At 27.6% G+C, this 15,247-nt stretch overlaps 1 protein-coding gene across 4 annotated transcripts in view; it reads right to left on the bottom strand.

Annotated features, from left to right (window-relative positions):
• Nucleotides 1-5,240: 5,240 nt before the first annotated feature.
• Nucleotides 5,241-15,247, bottom strand: part of ZnT41F (Zinc transporter 41F) — a 40,239-nt gene continuing 30,232 nt past the window's right edge. For all 4 annotated transcript variants that reach the window (XM_065513116.1, XM_065513119.1, XM_065513117.1 and 1 more), the window contains exons 7-10: nucleotides 13,003-13,105; nucleotides 12,747-12,916; nucleotides 12,596-12,666; nucleotides 5,241-5,995 (exon numbers count right to left, since the gene is read on the bottom strand). In XM_065513116.1, coding sequence (XP_065369188.1) covers nucleotides 5,886-5,995; nucleotides 12,596-12,666; nucleotides 12,747-12,916; nucleotides 13,003-13,105 — 454 coding nt within the window. In that variant the 3' untranslated portion in view covers nucleotides 5,241-5,885. The remainder of the gene's footprint in view (nucleotides 5,996-12,595; nucleotides 12,667-12,746; nucleotides 12,917-13,002; nucleotides 13,106-15,247) is intronic.

Below are 15,247 nucleotides of genomic sequence, written 5' to 3'. Positions count from 1 at the left end.
TTTTAAGACCAAAAATTAACTTATCTAAACAAAAAAATATAGCTCGGAATAAATATGGATCAAATTGTTCCTGTTAAAATTTTGATATAAATTTTAGTTTTAGAAACTCAATGAATATGTAATAAAATCTTTATTTATAAACTCAAATGAAATTTTCAAGTTTGTCATTCTAAATAACAACGTGTAAAAAAAATTCGAGCGAAAATTCCAAAAATGGTATTTTTTACAATTTTGCCTATAAGGTCCACATTTCGTTCGGGGCTGGGAAAATACTTTGGCAATAAATAGGGAACACATCAAGGTTTCCAAAGCTTGTTTTTTTCTGATCCCAGCTTTGGGATTTTAGAACATGTGGTCCAAAGTTGAATTTTTGATAAAATATAGGTCAAATTCCGAAAGGCGGAGGGGCGACATATTCGAAGAATAGGACATGTTTTTTATATCCAAATGTTCTCCGTAAAGATATCTTTCAGATAAACATAAAATTGTTATATGATCTTAAAGAAAGTTTTTTTTAATTAAAAAAGAGTTAAGTCACTTTTTCGCCCAAAAAACAGCAAAAATCAACTATTTTTTTAATATTTAAATTGAAAATCGTTTATTTTTGGATCCATAATTGATATTGCTCTGAAATCATTTGTATGTTATTCGTAATTTAGTTGTCTAACTAATAAAATAAATATCAGTCCATTCAGTCCAAAAGTACGACCCATATTTTTAAAAAAGCGGACCAAGGTATGGCAAAATTTTAAAATTTAACATGTTTTTTAAAGACATAGCCGAGCGCTTTCCAAAAATATAAAAGTCTTTGAAATCGGATAGGAAACAAAAAAATTGCAGTGTTTAAAAATTTTATATACCGAAGGTACTTTGAGAACCCATAGCACCGCCCCTGGATTTTTTGTATGGTAAAAACAAATTTTGAAAAAATGTTTTTTTTTTTAGTTTTTTTGGTATAATATCCACACCCTTAATAAAACAATTAAAATATATTTGGCCATCTAATATGGGTTACTATATTTTTATATCGAGTATGTGATTTTAGCATTTTTGCCCTAAAGTTGAATTTTAGATAAAAAATAGGAGTTTTTTGATGGTCCCCTCGGTATTAACAATTTTCAAATTTGTTTTCATTTAAAATATTTAATGTGATGTTAGCTTTTCAAAAAGTATAAATTCATAATACACCTTTTTAGAAATATTTTAGATAACTTAAAAAGAAAAAAAAAGTACTTTTCCCCAAAAACTACCGAAAAATCGCATTTTTTAAAATATTTAAATTCAAATGCATACAACTTTGGATTCAGTTACGATTTTTAAATAACTTCGTTCGTGTCTAATATGCTTAGTCAAATTTTTTAAATTTTTTGAAATTTGACCATTGGGTCAAAATAAGGAACGTCAGAATTCATTTTAGAGGTGCAAAGTTTCTAATTTTGATCCCTAGAATACGATTTTCCTTTATTATCGATTGTGGTTGTGAATGGTCCCTCCCATACGAAAGTAATATTCATTATCGAATATTTTGGGAGCTAATATAGTCAATATAGTTTTCATAACTGATTAAATTGCTTTGTTGCCAGTAGCCGTGCTCGGAACTGTGGTGAAGACCTCGTTGTAGTCGAATATTGAAGTATAAGAGTAAAAATACATTGTAGCACATTTTCTTTTTATATTATTGACTATTTTACGAAAAGTAAAATCCATACATTTGAGTTATTACATTAGCGGTAGACAACTATGACAACCTGCATTCTAACAGGATGATTAAATGTTAATTTTCTGAGAGCAGAGGTTCTCTTCAATGATAGTCATACAATCAGAACCGTAATTCACAATATAATTATTTATTACTAGAGTGAGTCATCTACATAAAAACCAGGCTTGGGGAATGCTAATTACATTTTCCATTAATTTTAAATTACAATTGCATGTAATTGTAATTGATGTGTCACTGATTACAATTATTGTACTTGTCATTTTTCAATTACAATTACATGTAATTGTAATTTGTAATATTCAATTACAATTAATAGTAATTATAATTGAAAAATGGCAATTACAAGTAATTGTAATTGATAGAAAAATGCTATGTAATTTAATAAAAAGTAATGTAATTACTTTAAATTCAATTACATTTAAAGATTTTAATATGACTTTTTTACTTTAAAAATAAATGTTTTGTACCATCCTAAAATAAAACTTTGCTTGTTTTGTGATGTTTTTCAATATATTTTTGGTATAGTGATAGATCATTAAAAAACATGTTTTTAGTGTTTGACCTAATAAAGCTGGCATCAAAAATCCAACTTAATCTGTATGGTACTTTTTGATTTTTGTACCATAAAGGGGATCAAACGGGCGAAAACCGAGTTTTGGTCCTTTTTTGTATCCTAGAAATTAAATTCAAATGGAATTATATTTAGTCCTTGTAAACAAATTCAAATGGATTTTGAACTTTCAAAATTGGTAAATAAAATTTTGAATTTTTAGCATAGTAGCACTAAGATGCTAATCGGGACTGATTTTTGTGAATCCCGGGGTTCGGGATTTGGTAAAGGGAAATCTACAATTGAAAGTAAATTTTTTCTTTCGTAATTAAAAAAAAATCAAATCTGCAAGTATTTTCCTCTTGTTCCTTCAGAAATAAAGTGATCTATTGCTTTTGCAAGTTCCAAATCTACATTATAACTTGGTTTCGTTATTGTTATTTGGATTTATTAATAATATATTTTAGCCTTTGAGCAATCGAAATACAGTACGGGCTCGATTTGCGCAACCGAAAGGAAATCGAGGTTGTTGCGATATTCGAAATGTTGCAATAAGCAACCACTATATACGCTTATTATTTTATTTTTATTTCTTATTTTTTATTCTTTTTTTTAACAAAAACATGCAATTTAATTAACAAAAAGTAATTAATTCATTTATTAAACATAACAAAGTAAAAATAAATGGTGTAAATAAATATAATATGTACTCGAATAAATAAAAAATATTTTAATAAAAAATAACTGTGAATAAACAGCCAAAATTCTTTATGAGAGCAGTGTCGTCGTGAAAGTATTTTTTAGGTGCCTATGATTTGGCAAATAGTTTTGAATTACGCTTCTGATTAAAAAACAACCAGAATAAATAGAGAAGAGAATAGAATAACTTCTGAATAATATTACATATGAAAAAAAAATAAAGTTGCACTTATCGCGTCTGTTTTTTGAAAAAAGTTGCAGTTATAAAGACTCTAATGTTAAAAAATAGGCTGTTGCGCTAATCGGTCAGTTGCAATAATAGGTAGTTGCACAAATCGAGTCCGTACTGTATTTTCATTTTATTCGAGCTCCTCATCTGAGATAAAATCAATTTCGTTTGAAGAGGATTTAAATTGAGTTTTGTTAGATAACTTACCAAAAAATGTGAAGAATTGATTTTCCAGAGCACCACTCAAGGAAAACCAAAAACACCGCTTTCCTTTATTAACTATGTTTTAGCAGGAGTTGGGCTTAACAACTTTACTGAACATCACTTTGCGATATTCGGGCATGTAGAATGTCAAAATGCACGAAAAAGGCACACAAAAATTACAATTTCCCCTATTTATGAAAAACGGGATTTGGAAAATCCCGGGATTTAAAATTAAAAAATCCCGGGCTTCGGGTTTTAAGAAATCCCCGTTTGGCATCTCTAAGTTGCACACGCCGGGTATCCGCTAGTATTATAATAAATTTGTACTGAATGATACCATTTTTCTTCAATTCAAAGAGGCTTTAGAAAATTTGTTCAATTCATTTGGAAATGATTAAAAACGAAGCAAAAATAAATATAATGATGAAAATATACTTTCGTTAAACTAGGATTAGATTTGAATTAACAAAAATTGAACCATTTGATCGAATGAGGAACGACTCAATCGATGAAATGGGTCTTAAAAATTAAATAGTTTTGAGCTTGTTATGCAAATAAAAACTTCGCGACGTAGAAGGTCTTTTAGTTTGTTTGTTAGGAGCAAATTAAAACTGACTAACAAATTAAAAATATTTTCTCATAGTGAGTTAAAAATTACGCCACCACACTTATACAAATTTAATAACGCGTTCTAAAGTTATTCTATCCTAAACATTGTTCTCTTTATAGAAAAGTGTACGAGATATCTAACTTTAGAAGGCTATACAAAATTAATTATATGGATTTAAATTTCAAAGAAATTGGAGTTTGTGATAATCCACACGGAGTCAAAATAAAATGGAATTACCCAATAATGAATTCCCATTGGCGAAGACCTTTTATGGAGTTATTATTTTATACAATTTCTCATAATTAGCATAAAATTGCGAAATAATTGATTTATATTTCGAAAAAATAGCAAAACGTTTTTTATATACTTGTATCAAAATTTTCAATCTTTGTTGGGAAATTGAAGACATAATTAATATCTAGTACATATCGTTAGAGAATTATTACTGTAAAATAATGATATTCGGCATTCAAATTTGCACTGTAAAAATAAAATTCAATTAAAATTATTTGTAATTGTAATGTCCTATTGTCCAATTACACATTACAAGTAATGGTAATTGCAAAAATCCAATTACAATTACAAGGTAATGGTAATTATACCAGTAATATATTACACAATGTAATCATTACCCCCAGCCTGATAAAAACACATTTATTTTTTTATACACATTTTATACGTACATATTTTTATGAAATAATAACTTTACTAGCTGTAATTGTAATTTTTAATTACTTTTTTTTTATATTAATTGTATACCGAATTAATTGACTTTATTTTCATTAGTCGGAAAACAGCAATGTTTTTTTTATAGGTCAACAATTAGGTCACATAAAATAATTGAAACAACTCAAGTTACCAGTAACAATATTATTTCAACCACTTTTTTCCACAATAATTATAATTTTATAAAATTTCTATGAAAAATGTAGTGTAACTAAATGAATTTCACTAACTGTATGTACTTTATTTAAAACCATCATAATATTCTTGTTTCACTTCATAATTAATTTCGTAGAAACAAATATGTAATTTGAATAAAAGCTACCACCACATGTGGAAATTATTTAAAGATTTTGTATGTGTTCAATGGTTAAGGACACAATTAATTGGCTTACAACCACATTAAATATTTGCAAATAGAATTTTAAACAATAGAATGCATTTATGTATGAATAATCTAAATAAGATTGATTTAGAAAATTACAAGTAAAAAAAACACATAATCCTAAATATTTAGATGATTTATAAAATAAATTTGTATATTTGACATCATAAATCAACATGAATAAATATGGTTGTTATTCAACTTATTTTACATTGTTGTACAAACTTACATACAATATTATTCAATAAATAGTAAATAATTTCAAAAATTTATTCCAAATTTTTACATGTACATTAGAGTGGTTCATATTAAGTTTTAAATTATGGCAGCGGAAATCATCTGTAATATCTGGGTAAATTTTTATTTATCTACTTACTATAATTGCAACACGATGCTGCGCTACTTAGGTATTCATTATTATATTCATGTACATGTAATAGTTTAGCGTTGACTTGTAGTATTTTTTAATGAACCACCCTAATGTAAATATTTTCAGTGCACAATCTGTACATATACTCGTACTATGTACTTATTTATATAAATATGTACATAGTTTTAAATAGATGCATATATGCATTTATATATTTAAATTTGTTTAAATAAACGTACATACGTATAAATAACTTATAAATCTATATATGTATTTTAGGAACAATAAGTATTTGGTATACTTTGGCATTTAGTTTTCCAACAATAAAACATTAAGAAAAATTATTGAAAATTTTTGAATTGAAATGAACATGTGAGTGAATGAGTGTAGATAATTTATGAGGTCACTCGTTCAATCTGTATGGTGCTGTGTTTAATGTTGTATTTTGCACTTCCAGCTAATTGTGTGGCATTCATTAGGACCGTATTGCTATCGGTGAGAATATCTGAAATATTATAAAATACAAATACTTAAGTACAAAGGATATGAGTAAATAAATGAGTATGAATATATGTATAATACATAAATATGAACGTATGTATTTAGGTAAAATAATTAAACTACGAGTAACAGACACATTAGGGTGTTCCGAAATAGAAAGTAACAGAAAGTCTAAGATTTAGTTTTTAATAAATATAATTAAATATAAAATATAATAAATACCACAATTTATAGGACATGTGTGATATGTTTGAGTAACAAAAACTAAATTTTAATCTTAAAATCCGAATATCTCGTAAACTGTAAGAGAACATATGTAGCTGTAACGATGATATTTGTAGATATCTCCTAGTAGATTCCATATTTATTGACATTTTTTCATACATGCATTTTTAGCAATAAAATGTAGAACGTTTAATTAGAATTTATTTAAATGATACATATGGGGGAATTCATGTCAAGTACACCAACACTTGAAATCGATGTCTTCCGATCGGGATGAAATTTGCACCATGTTTTGACACAAAAATTCTATGTCTTGAGTTACAAAACATTTATTTTGATAGATATCCCACTCGCATCCCAGTAATCGACAAAAATGTCATAAAGGAAAATATGTAAGCTTTCTTTTGTGCAAAAAAAAATTAAAAAAGGGTAATTTTGGAAAAAAAAAGTTAACAAGGTTTTTGCAAAAAAAAAGTCAAAAGTTGCATGTTTTGAGTTACAAAACATTTACATTACAAACATTTGTCAACGTTTTAAATTGTTCATATCCCAGTTTGGTGTCTTAAGGCCCCCTCGGTTTTTAAAGTCCAAATTGAAGTCGTAAACTCAGAAGCACCTCTTTTATAGCCATGTGAATTTTTCTTAAAATCGGACTATCTCTTTACATATTACAGATTTATTTTCACTTTTTCCGAAATTCCCTCACTGTGCAACATATCGTGCTCTTAGCGCCAAATTATCGTAAGCTACATTTTTAAAATTTTTGTTTTATTGCAGAAATTAAAATTTGATGGACCGACTGATGTTTTAGCGTTCTCAGAATATCAAAATTGTTAATAACATCAAAAATATAGGGGGTAAGATTTTATCGTAAGTCAATGTTTATCTTTTACAGTAAACAAATTTTATCGTAAGCGACACACAGTGGTATAGAAAAAAAGAGGGAAATAAATCTGTAACTTCTAAATGGTTAGAATGAAACTTCACATGTGCACAGAAGAAGTGTTGTCGAGTTTAAGTTTTGAACGTGGACCTCATGGGCCCACCAGGGGCGCGACCAAGGGCCCTCAAAGTAGGACACCTCGGGTATGTTACATTTCCCGATTTTCTCTAGTTTTCCTTTATTGGACTAACAACTCATGTATGTATCAAATGGAAAAAGACTTGTTTAAAAATAATGACTAAGTCCAAAGTTATATGCATTTGAATTTAAAAATTTTTAAAAAGCGATTTTTCGCAAATTTTTTGGGAAAAAGAACTTTTTTTTCTTTTTAAGTTATCGCAAAAAATTTATAAGGAATTTCTACTTTCTGAAAGCTAAGTTTTCATCAAATATTTTAAAGGAAAACCAATTTCAAAATTGTTGTTACCGAGGGGACCAGGTCCTTTCAAAAAACACCTATTTTTTATGTAAAATAAAAATTTATTGAAAAAATTCTCAAATCGCGTATCCGATATCAAATTATAGTAAACGATTATAGGTGGCTCAATATGTTTTTAATTATTTTGTTAAGGGTCCCGATAACCCCGACCCTGGTATGGATCCAAGTTGTAATTCTGGTTAAGAACTTCATTGCGTTCTTTGGAAATTACTCTAAAAAATTAATGTTATATTCAAAAATTTACAATATTTTTTGTGACTTTTCGTAATTAATGAATTAGCACAGTAATTTCTTTATCGACTTGAAATTTTAAATTACATGTGGGAAGAAAATCTAAATAGCTTTTAAATTATATTTATGTATATCCATAAACGATCATAATATTGATATTTTTAAATAATTTAGTAGCACATATAAAATTTATAAAATAATTTAAAGCTTTAAACTACGTCATCTCAAAAATACACACTCAAGCATTCTTTACAGTAACTGATTGTAGTTTATTCAAAAATTTTTCCGTAAAGTTAAAAATTAATGAAAATGTAGTTATTTTTTAAAGAAATTATTTTTTTTTAACTTTTTATGCATGCAGTTCAAAAATCAAATTACAAGAAAAAAATGTTTTTCTGTACAGTTAATATTTGCAGTTATTTGTTTTCATATCATTTTAAAAACAAAAATAATTCTTCAGTATAAGCTTTCGTTTGCCTTGAACAAAAAACTAAAAAAAATCAGTTATTTTTACATAAATTGTTAGTTATAAAAACAACATTAAAAAATAAATGAAAAATTCTTTTAATTCAAATGAAATGTTAGCGGTCCGTTTTTTGAATAAATTTATAGTTATTAATAATGCATTTTCCGTAGAATTTACCTACATAATATTATCAGTGCAGCTCTTCCTCAGAATTGGAAAATGTTAAAACTGCTTTCTTAATTTTGTGAATATGTTTCTGAAAAAATCAACAACAACAAATTCTAACCAAGAAAACAAGAGTTTTTTAAACCCCTACTGTTCATTCATGTAACTGTCTTAGTATAGGAATGCCGTATCTCGGTTTTTATTAGAAGAAATAATCATAATACAACTTGAGGAAGTTCGTAAATATATGTACTTTCATTGAATACTTTTTGTAAATGGTTATAAACTAGTAATTTGTAATCGAAAAACTTGAAAACTGTATTTTAGTGAAATCCACCGAAATATATACATTACGAAATTAAAACCTCATAAGTCCCCAGTAAAAGCGGAAGCGCTGTTGGTACGCTTACTAAGAAGCCTTACCAAGCAAGTAACAAATAAGCCAATACTATCGAAAGCATTTTTGTATTAATGTAAGCTAAAACAAATAAAAAGCTTACTGTTATCCCTTATAGAGATGTAGATTGTAAGTGAAATATTTAAATAATTAATGGACTTACTCCTGTGGCTTACAAGAAAGCAGGTTGTATTATGGGAAATCGCCATATATAAAGCATGCCTTCTGTAAGCAGGTTTGTAATGCTTCTAAGTGGAAAATCGCCATATATAAATCATGCCTTCTGTAAGCAGGTTTGTAAGGGGTAATATAGCTTCTCTCCCTTACAAACCTACTTAAATGTAATCTCCAATTTTTGCTGGGTCCTTTCTACATTAAACTATTGATAAACTCATAGACAACAATATCTATGTGCAATACATATGTAAACATAGAGTTTCGTGTTCGGTTTTAACCGAAACCGAAACCGCTGGTTTTCAATACCTAAAACCGAAACCTACAATTATTCTTCGGTTTTTACTATTTATCTATTTTCTGCAGAAAAATTCAAAATTTAGAAAAAAAACAGATCGGTAAAAACATCTAATGATTTCTTTATATGTTTTAAATTGTATTGCTATAATTGCTTCAGATGATGTAGCAGGCTACCTTTCGTAGGCTAGGCAATGAAACCTGTTAATAAAGAATGACACAAACTCATTTAAAAATATTGATCTACAATTATTTACTGATAATTAAACCAAATTTTTGTTTATTTATTTAATTAAAAAAAAAAATTATGCACAATTTTTGTAACAAAGACCTAGTTGTTTTCAAATATCTGATATAAGTATGGAGTACTAGCTGACTCGGTGCGCTTCGCCACCCCAATTGGAAGAAAGAAATAGTGCTATTAAGTCTCCCTTAGTGAATTAATACTAATTCAGGATAACATGTCTCTAGTTTCATGTTTATTGATTCATTGTAATATGGATCCCAGCTCATTCGGAACATATTATTAGAATAAAAAAGTACCATAATGACCCACATTTTGTATTCTTAATCAGCATCCATTATTATAGAAAATGCTAAAGAAAGGTACCACTAAAGTCTCCTTTTGTGAATTCTAACTCATTCAGAATCATGTGTACCATTTTGAATCATATGTACCATTTAGTTCTCCTTTTTGGAATCATAATACCATTGAGTCCCCTATTCTTGATTATTTCTTTACTGAAAAGCATATTAGCCAACTTTAATGTATACACGCTAACTAATTCAATATATTAAGGGCCATGCCGTTATAATTAAAGGTAACTTTAAGCAATAGAAAAAGGTACCCTTAAAGGTAACTTTAACTATAACGGCATGTTGTAATAATGGCCCTAAAAGAGTACCATTAAAATAAATGTTCCTTTATCCTCTTGAACACCCATCAAGTTTAATTTAAATTTGTATAACATTTCCTATATTATCAACTGATTTTGTTTCTATAACATTTAATATTTAACAAATTATCGCAAAACCGAAATAAAACCGAAACCGCGGTTTTGAAATTTTTCGGTTTTTTGGAAACTCTATGTAAACATATACATACATTAGAGTGTCCCTTAGAATTTTTTTGAATTGTTGAAACGGTACCTCCTGAAAACTTTCGTAATGACCTAAAATACCACCAAAAAAAAATTTTAGCTTGTTCTAAGAAGGGCAACCCGTGCCGACTTTCGATTTAGTTTTGAGGTGCATTTACAAGGGGAAAAATGCATTTTTCAGTTTTTTTAAAAAAAAATTTGGCTATTAAGTAATTACTTGTGCAATTTAATTTAAAATAATCGAAATGTGTATGTAATTGTCGTTCTAATGAGATATAAATGACAAAAATTGGTTAAAAAATTGTAAAGTTATTAAAAAATCGCCAGGCGATTAACGTGTCTCAGGCCACTAGAACAAGAAATGTAGGAACAAAATTAACATATTTTGAGAAATATTAAAACAAAAGTTTATTCTTACTTGAAATATATCCATATTTACTTGTATATGAGTTTTTATCTTCATAGGATACAGTTAACCTATTCACAGGTATAACCAAAAAAAATATTTTTTTTAACGGAAGTTTTAAAACTCAAATTTTTAAAAATTTTGTTAAACCTTTTTTAGAAAACCGGTTTTTCGGTTAACCGACATCGAAGAAACCTGTTAAACCGGTTAACCGACATATATGTGTGAAAAACATAAAATGTCCAATAATGTACATATATACAGCTTTAAAAGTTGTAGTTTTTAGTAGTCAGGAATGGTTAATATTAAATAACTATAAATATACAAAAGTGCTAAGTCCATTTTATTTAGTAAAAATTTCAAAATTATTATCTGAGTCAAATGGAATTGAGTATAAATATGTTACTAAATATATAATACTTGTTTTAATTATTGGTTTATTCATTAAATTTCAACCAAAAAATTTAAATGAATTTTTTATTTAAATATTTGATAATTTTAAAATTTATTATCACCTCGACTTTCTGATATGAAACAGAAAATGTTACAAGTCTCAAAAAGGACCTATAAGATGCAAACGCACTTCTTCTTAGCTGTGATTATTTATGATTATAAATCATACCAAATATTTATTAAACTCCATTATCAGATTTCAAAAATATTTCAAATCATGGATTTTAGAACGTTTTTTGTCTCTCCTGAAATATTTCTGAAAAGGACTTTGTACATTAATCTAACGAAATGAATAATAAAATATAATTTTAAGAACAAAACACTCTAATGAAGTAAAATTTATTGAAAGAATGTATGTACATCAAATTCAATTTAATGATTGGTAAAATCATCACTAAATTTATAATGAATCGTTATTATGATTTAGTTTAACTTCTAGAATTATGCGGAATTTAATTTTTAATAGTTTAATTATATGAAATTTATTCTGAAAAAGTTTTTAAACTCATCGTCCTCTACTATTTAGAATCAATGTAATTCTTAAAAATATTAATCTAAAGAGGTCTGTATTGTAAATCAGCAGTTTAGGTTTCAAATAATGTGTATACAATGAATATAAAAAATGCAAAAAAACATGAGATTTATTAATATTAGTCCCAAATTTTAAAAACCGAAAATCAACATTTCAAATTAACCGGTTCGCAAAAAACCGAGATTTCGAAGAAAATCCGGTTTTTCGGTTAACCGGTTTATAAACACTACATAAGACATGTCCTTCATTTGTCTAATTTTGTTCCCTAGTATCGTACTAATTGAGGACAAATTTCTAATTAGAGAACCCATATCGGAAATCGATTAGCAGTTTTATCAAAAAGTTATTTTCCATTCTTTGAAGTACCACAAATTAAAGAACTTGAGACAGAGTAATAATACATTTACTTTATATATTAAACATTATTTGTGACACTTGTTTAAACGCATTAGCTGTGCAACTTGAAAATATCAGAACATGAACTGGTCACTCACTCACCTCACCTGTCCCTGGAACCAGTCAGAACCTCTCATCTAGACAAACTATTATTTACAAACCTTTTACATAACGTTACAACTCCATAAAGAGTTTTAGATACTAGAAAACAAAACTAGACCATCCAAGACAATTTTACTTTTTACGGACCGGTCTAATGTACATATTCACAAGTGTTTCTATGTACGTACGTACATAATATGTATGAATTAATGCAATGTATGTTTTAAGTAGATTATGATTGATGTAGTCTATTATAAACAATTGAATATTATAATTACCAATGACTAAGTGAACCATTAAAATGCTGTAATTTGAAGTGTGATTCCAAACATTTAAATGATGAACTGATCTGCAAACAGAAGATTAAAATAGAACAGAGTAGAGTTAATGAGCAAACAGTATAATATGCAACAGCAAGTAAATACTTACTTGACTCCTTCTATGTTTAATAAGTCCATTTCCAGATCATCTATTGATAAGTCCTGAGGTACTGAATCCATTATTAAATGTATTGATTCTTTGAATAAATTAATTGTTGTCATTACTACAATTATGGAAAATAGCAAAGTGCACAATGGATCAAGAAAAACTGCTTTTGGCTGAAGAAGAAAAACAAATATGTAAACAGAATGAGATTTGTTTATTATTATTCGTTGCTTGGAGGTGGAATTACTTATTGACTTACAAATATTTTAATTAATACTGATGCAAAAAATACACCAAAACTTTGTACTAAGTCACCAATTACATGTATCATGGCTGCACGGAGATTTAAATTTTTCTCATTTCTGCAAATAAAGAAAATAATTCAATTTTATTGTTTGTTCATATTTACAAAAATACATAAATACATATGTAGAGAAATAATAAATACATAAATATTTATGTACATATGTATATTAATTTTCATATAAGGTTTTGAGTTGTTAATTTGCATAAATTGATGTTAATTATTTCTGGCTATACTGTTATTTATCTTTTATTACATAAAACAGTTAATTAAGTATCGTGAATTATATAAATGTTTATATAACCATTTCAAAAGTTTTACAAGATGTTTTTAACAATATTACGGTCTCCGTAACCATAATATATTTAAGTTGCCATTCACATGATTCTAGAAACCACATATATGATAGTAATAAATAAATATTTTTTTTAAATTATTTAACGAAATAAATTTATGTATTTGGTGACGCTAATTTCGTTTAACAGTCATGTGGACAAATGAAAAAATCGGTATATACGTGAAAGTAGAGACCATTCATAGTAACATTGTGTACTTGATCGATTCAAGAACAACATAGAAAAATATGAATGAAAAAATATAATAAAAACAAGTAAGAAAGTATGGTCGGTCAAGCCCGACCATATAATACCCTACATTAAGTAAAAGAGCAAAAACATTTATCTTTTAAAATTTCAATAATTTATATGACCAATTATGGACCCATCACCATGAAATTAGGTCGTGTGATTTATGTCTAAATTAAAGTTAACTATGTTGAATTTTGAAGCAGAATTTGTGTAGATACATATATAAATTAAACATTTATGACCGATAAAGTCCAATTTCGGAAGACATTTGTATGGGGGCTAGCTAAAATACTGGACCGATTTCAGCCAGTTTCAATAGGCTTGGTCCTTGGGCCGAAAGAATAATATGTACCAAATTTGATCGAAATATCTTCAAAATTGCGACCTGTACTCAGCGCACAAGGTTTACATGGACTGCCAGCCAGACGGACGGGCATCGTTTAATCGACTTAGAAAGTGATTCTAAGTCGATTGGTATACTTTAAGGTGGGTGTTAGACTTTTTGGGAGTTACAAACATCTGCACAAACGCATTATACCCTCCCCACTATGGTGGTAGGGTATAATTCGACATGGCTGGGTGTCCATGTAAACCTTGTGCGCAGAGTACAGGTCGCAATTTTGAAGATATTTCGATCAAATTTGGTACATATTATTCTTTCGGCCCAAGGACCAAGCCTATTGAAACTGGCTGAAATCGGTCCAGTATTTTAGCTAGCCCCCATACAAATGTCTTCCGAAATTGAATGTACAATTTTCGTTATTGGTTGAACTTTAAATACCAAAATTATTGAATAAATTATTTTCGTAATTGAAAAATTTTTTCGTTATTTTTTGTGTTTTCAATTACGAAAATTATCTATTCAATAATTTTTGTATTTGAAGTTCAACCAATAACGAAAATTGTATATTCCATTGTCAAAAATTATCAAATTCAAAACTCAAAATTCAATAGAAAATACACGAACATTTTGTTTTTGAGCACATGAATACTTGATTCAATTATAAAATATTTGAAACCAGTTCAAAATGTGATAAATGTTTGAATTGAAATATAATTTTTTCCAAATGTTCCAAATTTCAATAAAATCGTTTTAGCCTTTGCCTCGAAGTATCAGAAATTCCATGTTTTATACCTTCCCTTGAGGAACAATGGATAAAGTATAAATATTATTAAATATTAAAAATTGTTGTCACAGAGAGGACCTCTCTCCGCTTTTTGTATGGTAAATTGCCAGAAATACCCCATTTTTGGGATTTTGGAAAAGTTTTTTGGGAATTGTTGGACTTACAATCACAAATCTCTAAAAATCCTATATAATTGTGGAATTTCATTCAGAAGCGTTTATAAATACATACATATTTTATTGCATAATAAATAACATTTATTTCTCTACTTAAAATATTTTTGAATTATTAAAAATGTTATACGTTTTTGGAAATAATGCACAGTTTTATATTTTCCACTATAATGATATTTTCAAAAAATTAAATGTCAAAAAAATGAAAAACCACCTAATATACGTACATATAAAATATTACGATTTAACTAAGTTGCATCTAAGTAATACAGATTATAAGAAGTAGTCACTGAAAAATTAAAATCTTGAAATT

Source organism: Calliphora vicina, chromosome 5 (genome assembly GCF_958450345.1).
Source record: "Calliphora vicina chromosome 5, idCalVici1.1, whole genome shotgun sequence".
Classification (NCBI taxonomy): Eukaryota; Metazoa; Arthropoda; class Insecta; order Diptera; family Calliphoridae; genus Calliphora; species Calliphora vicina.
This window is presented reverse-complemented; position numbering and strand designations above follow the sequence as displayed.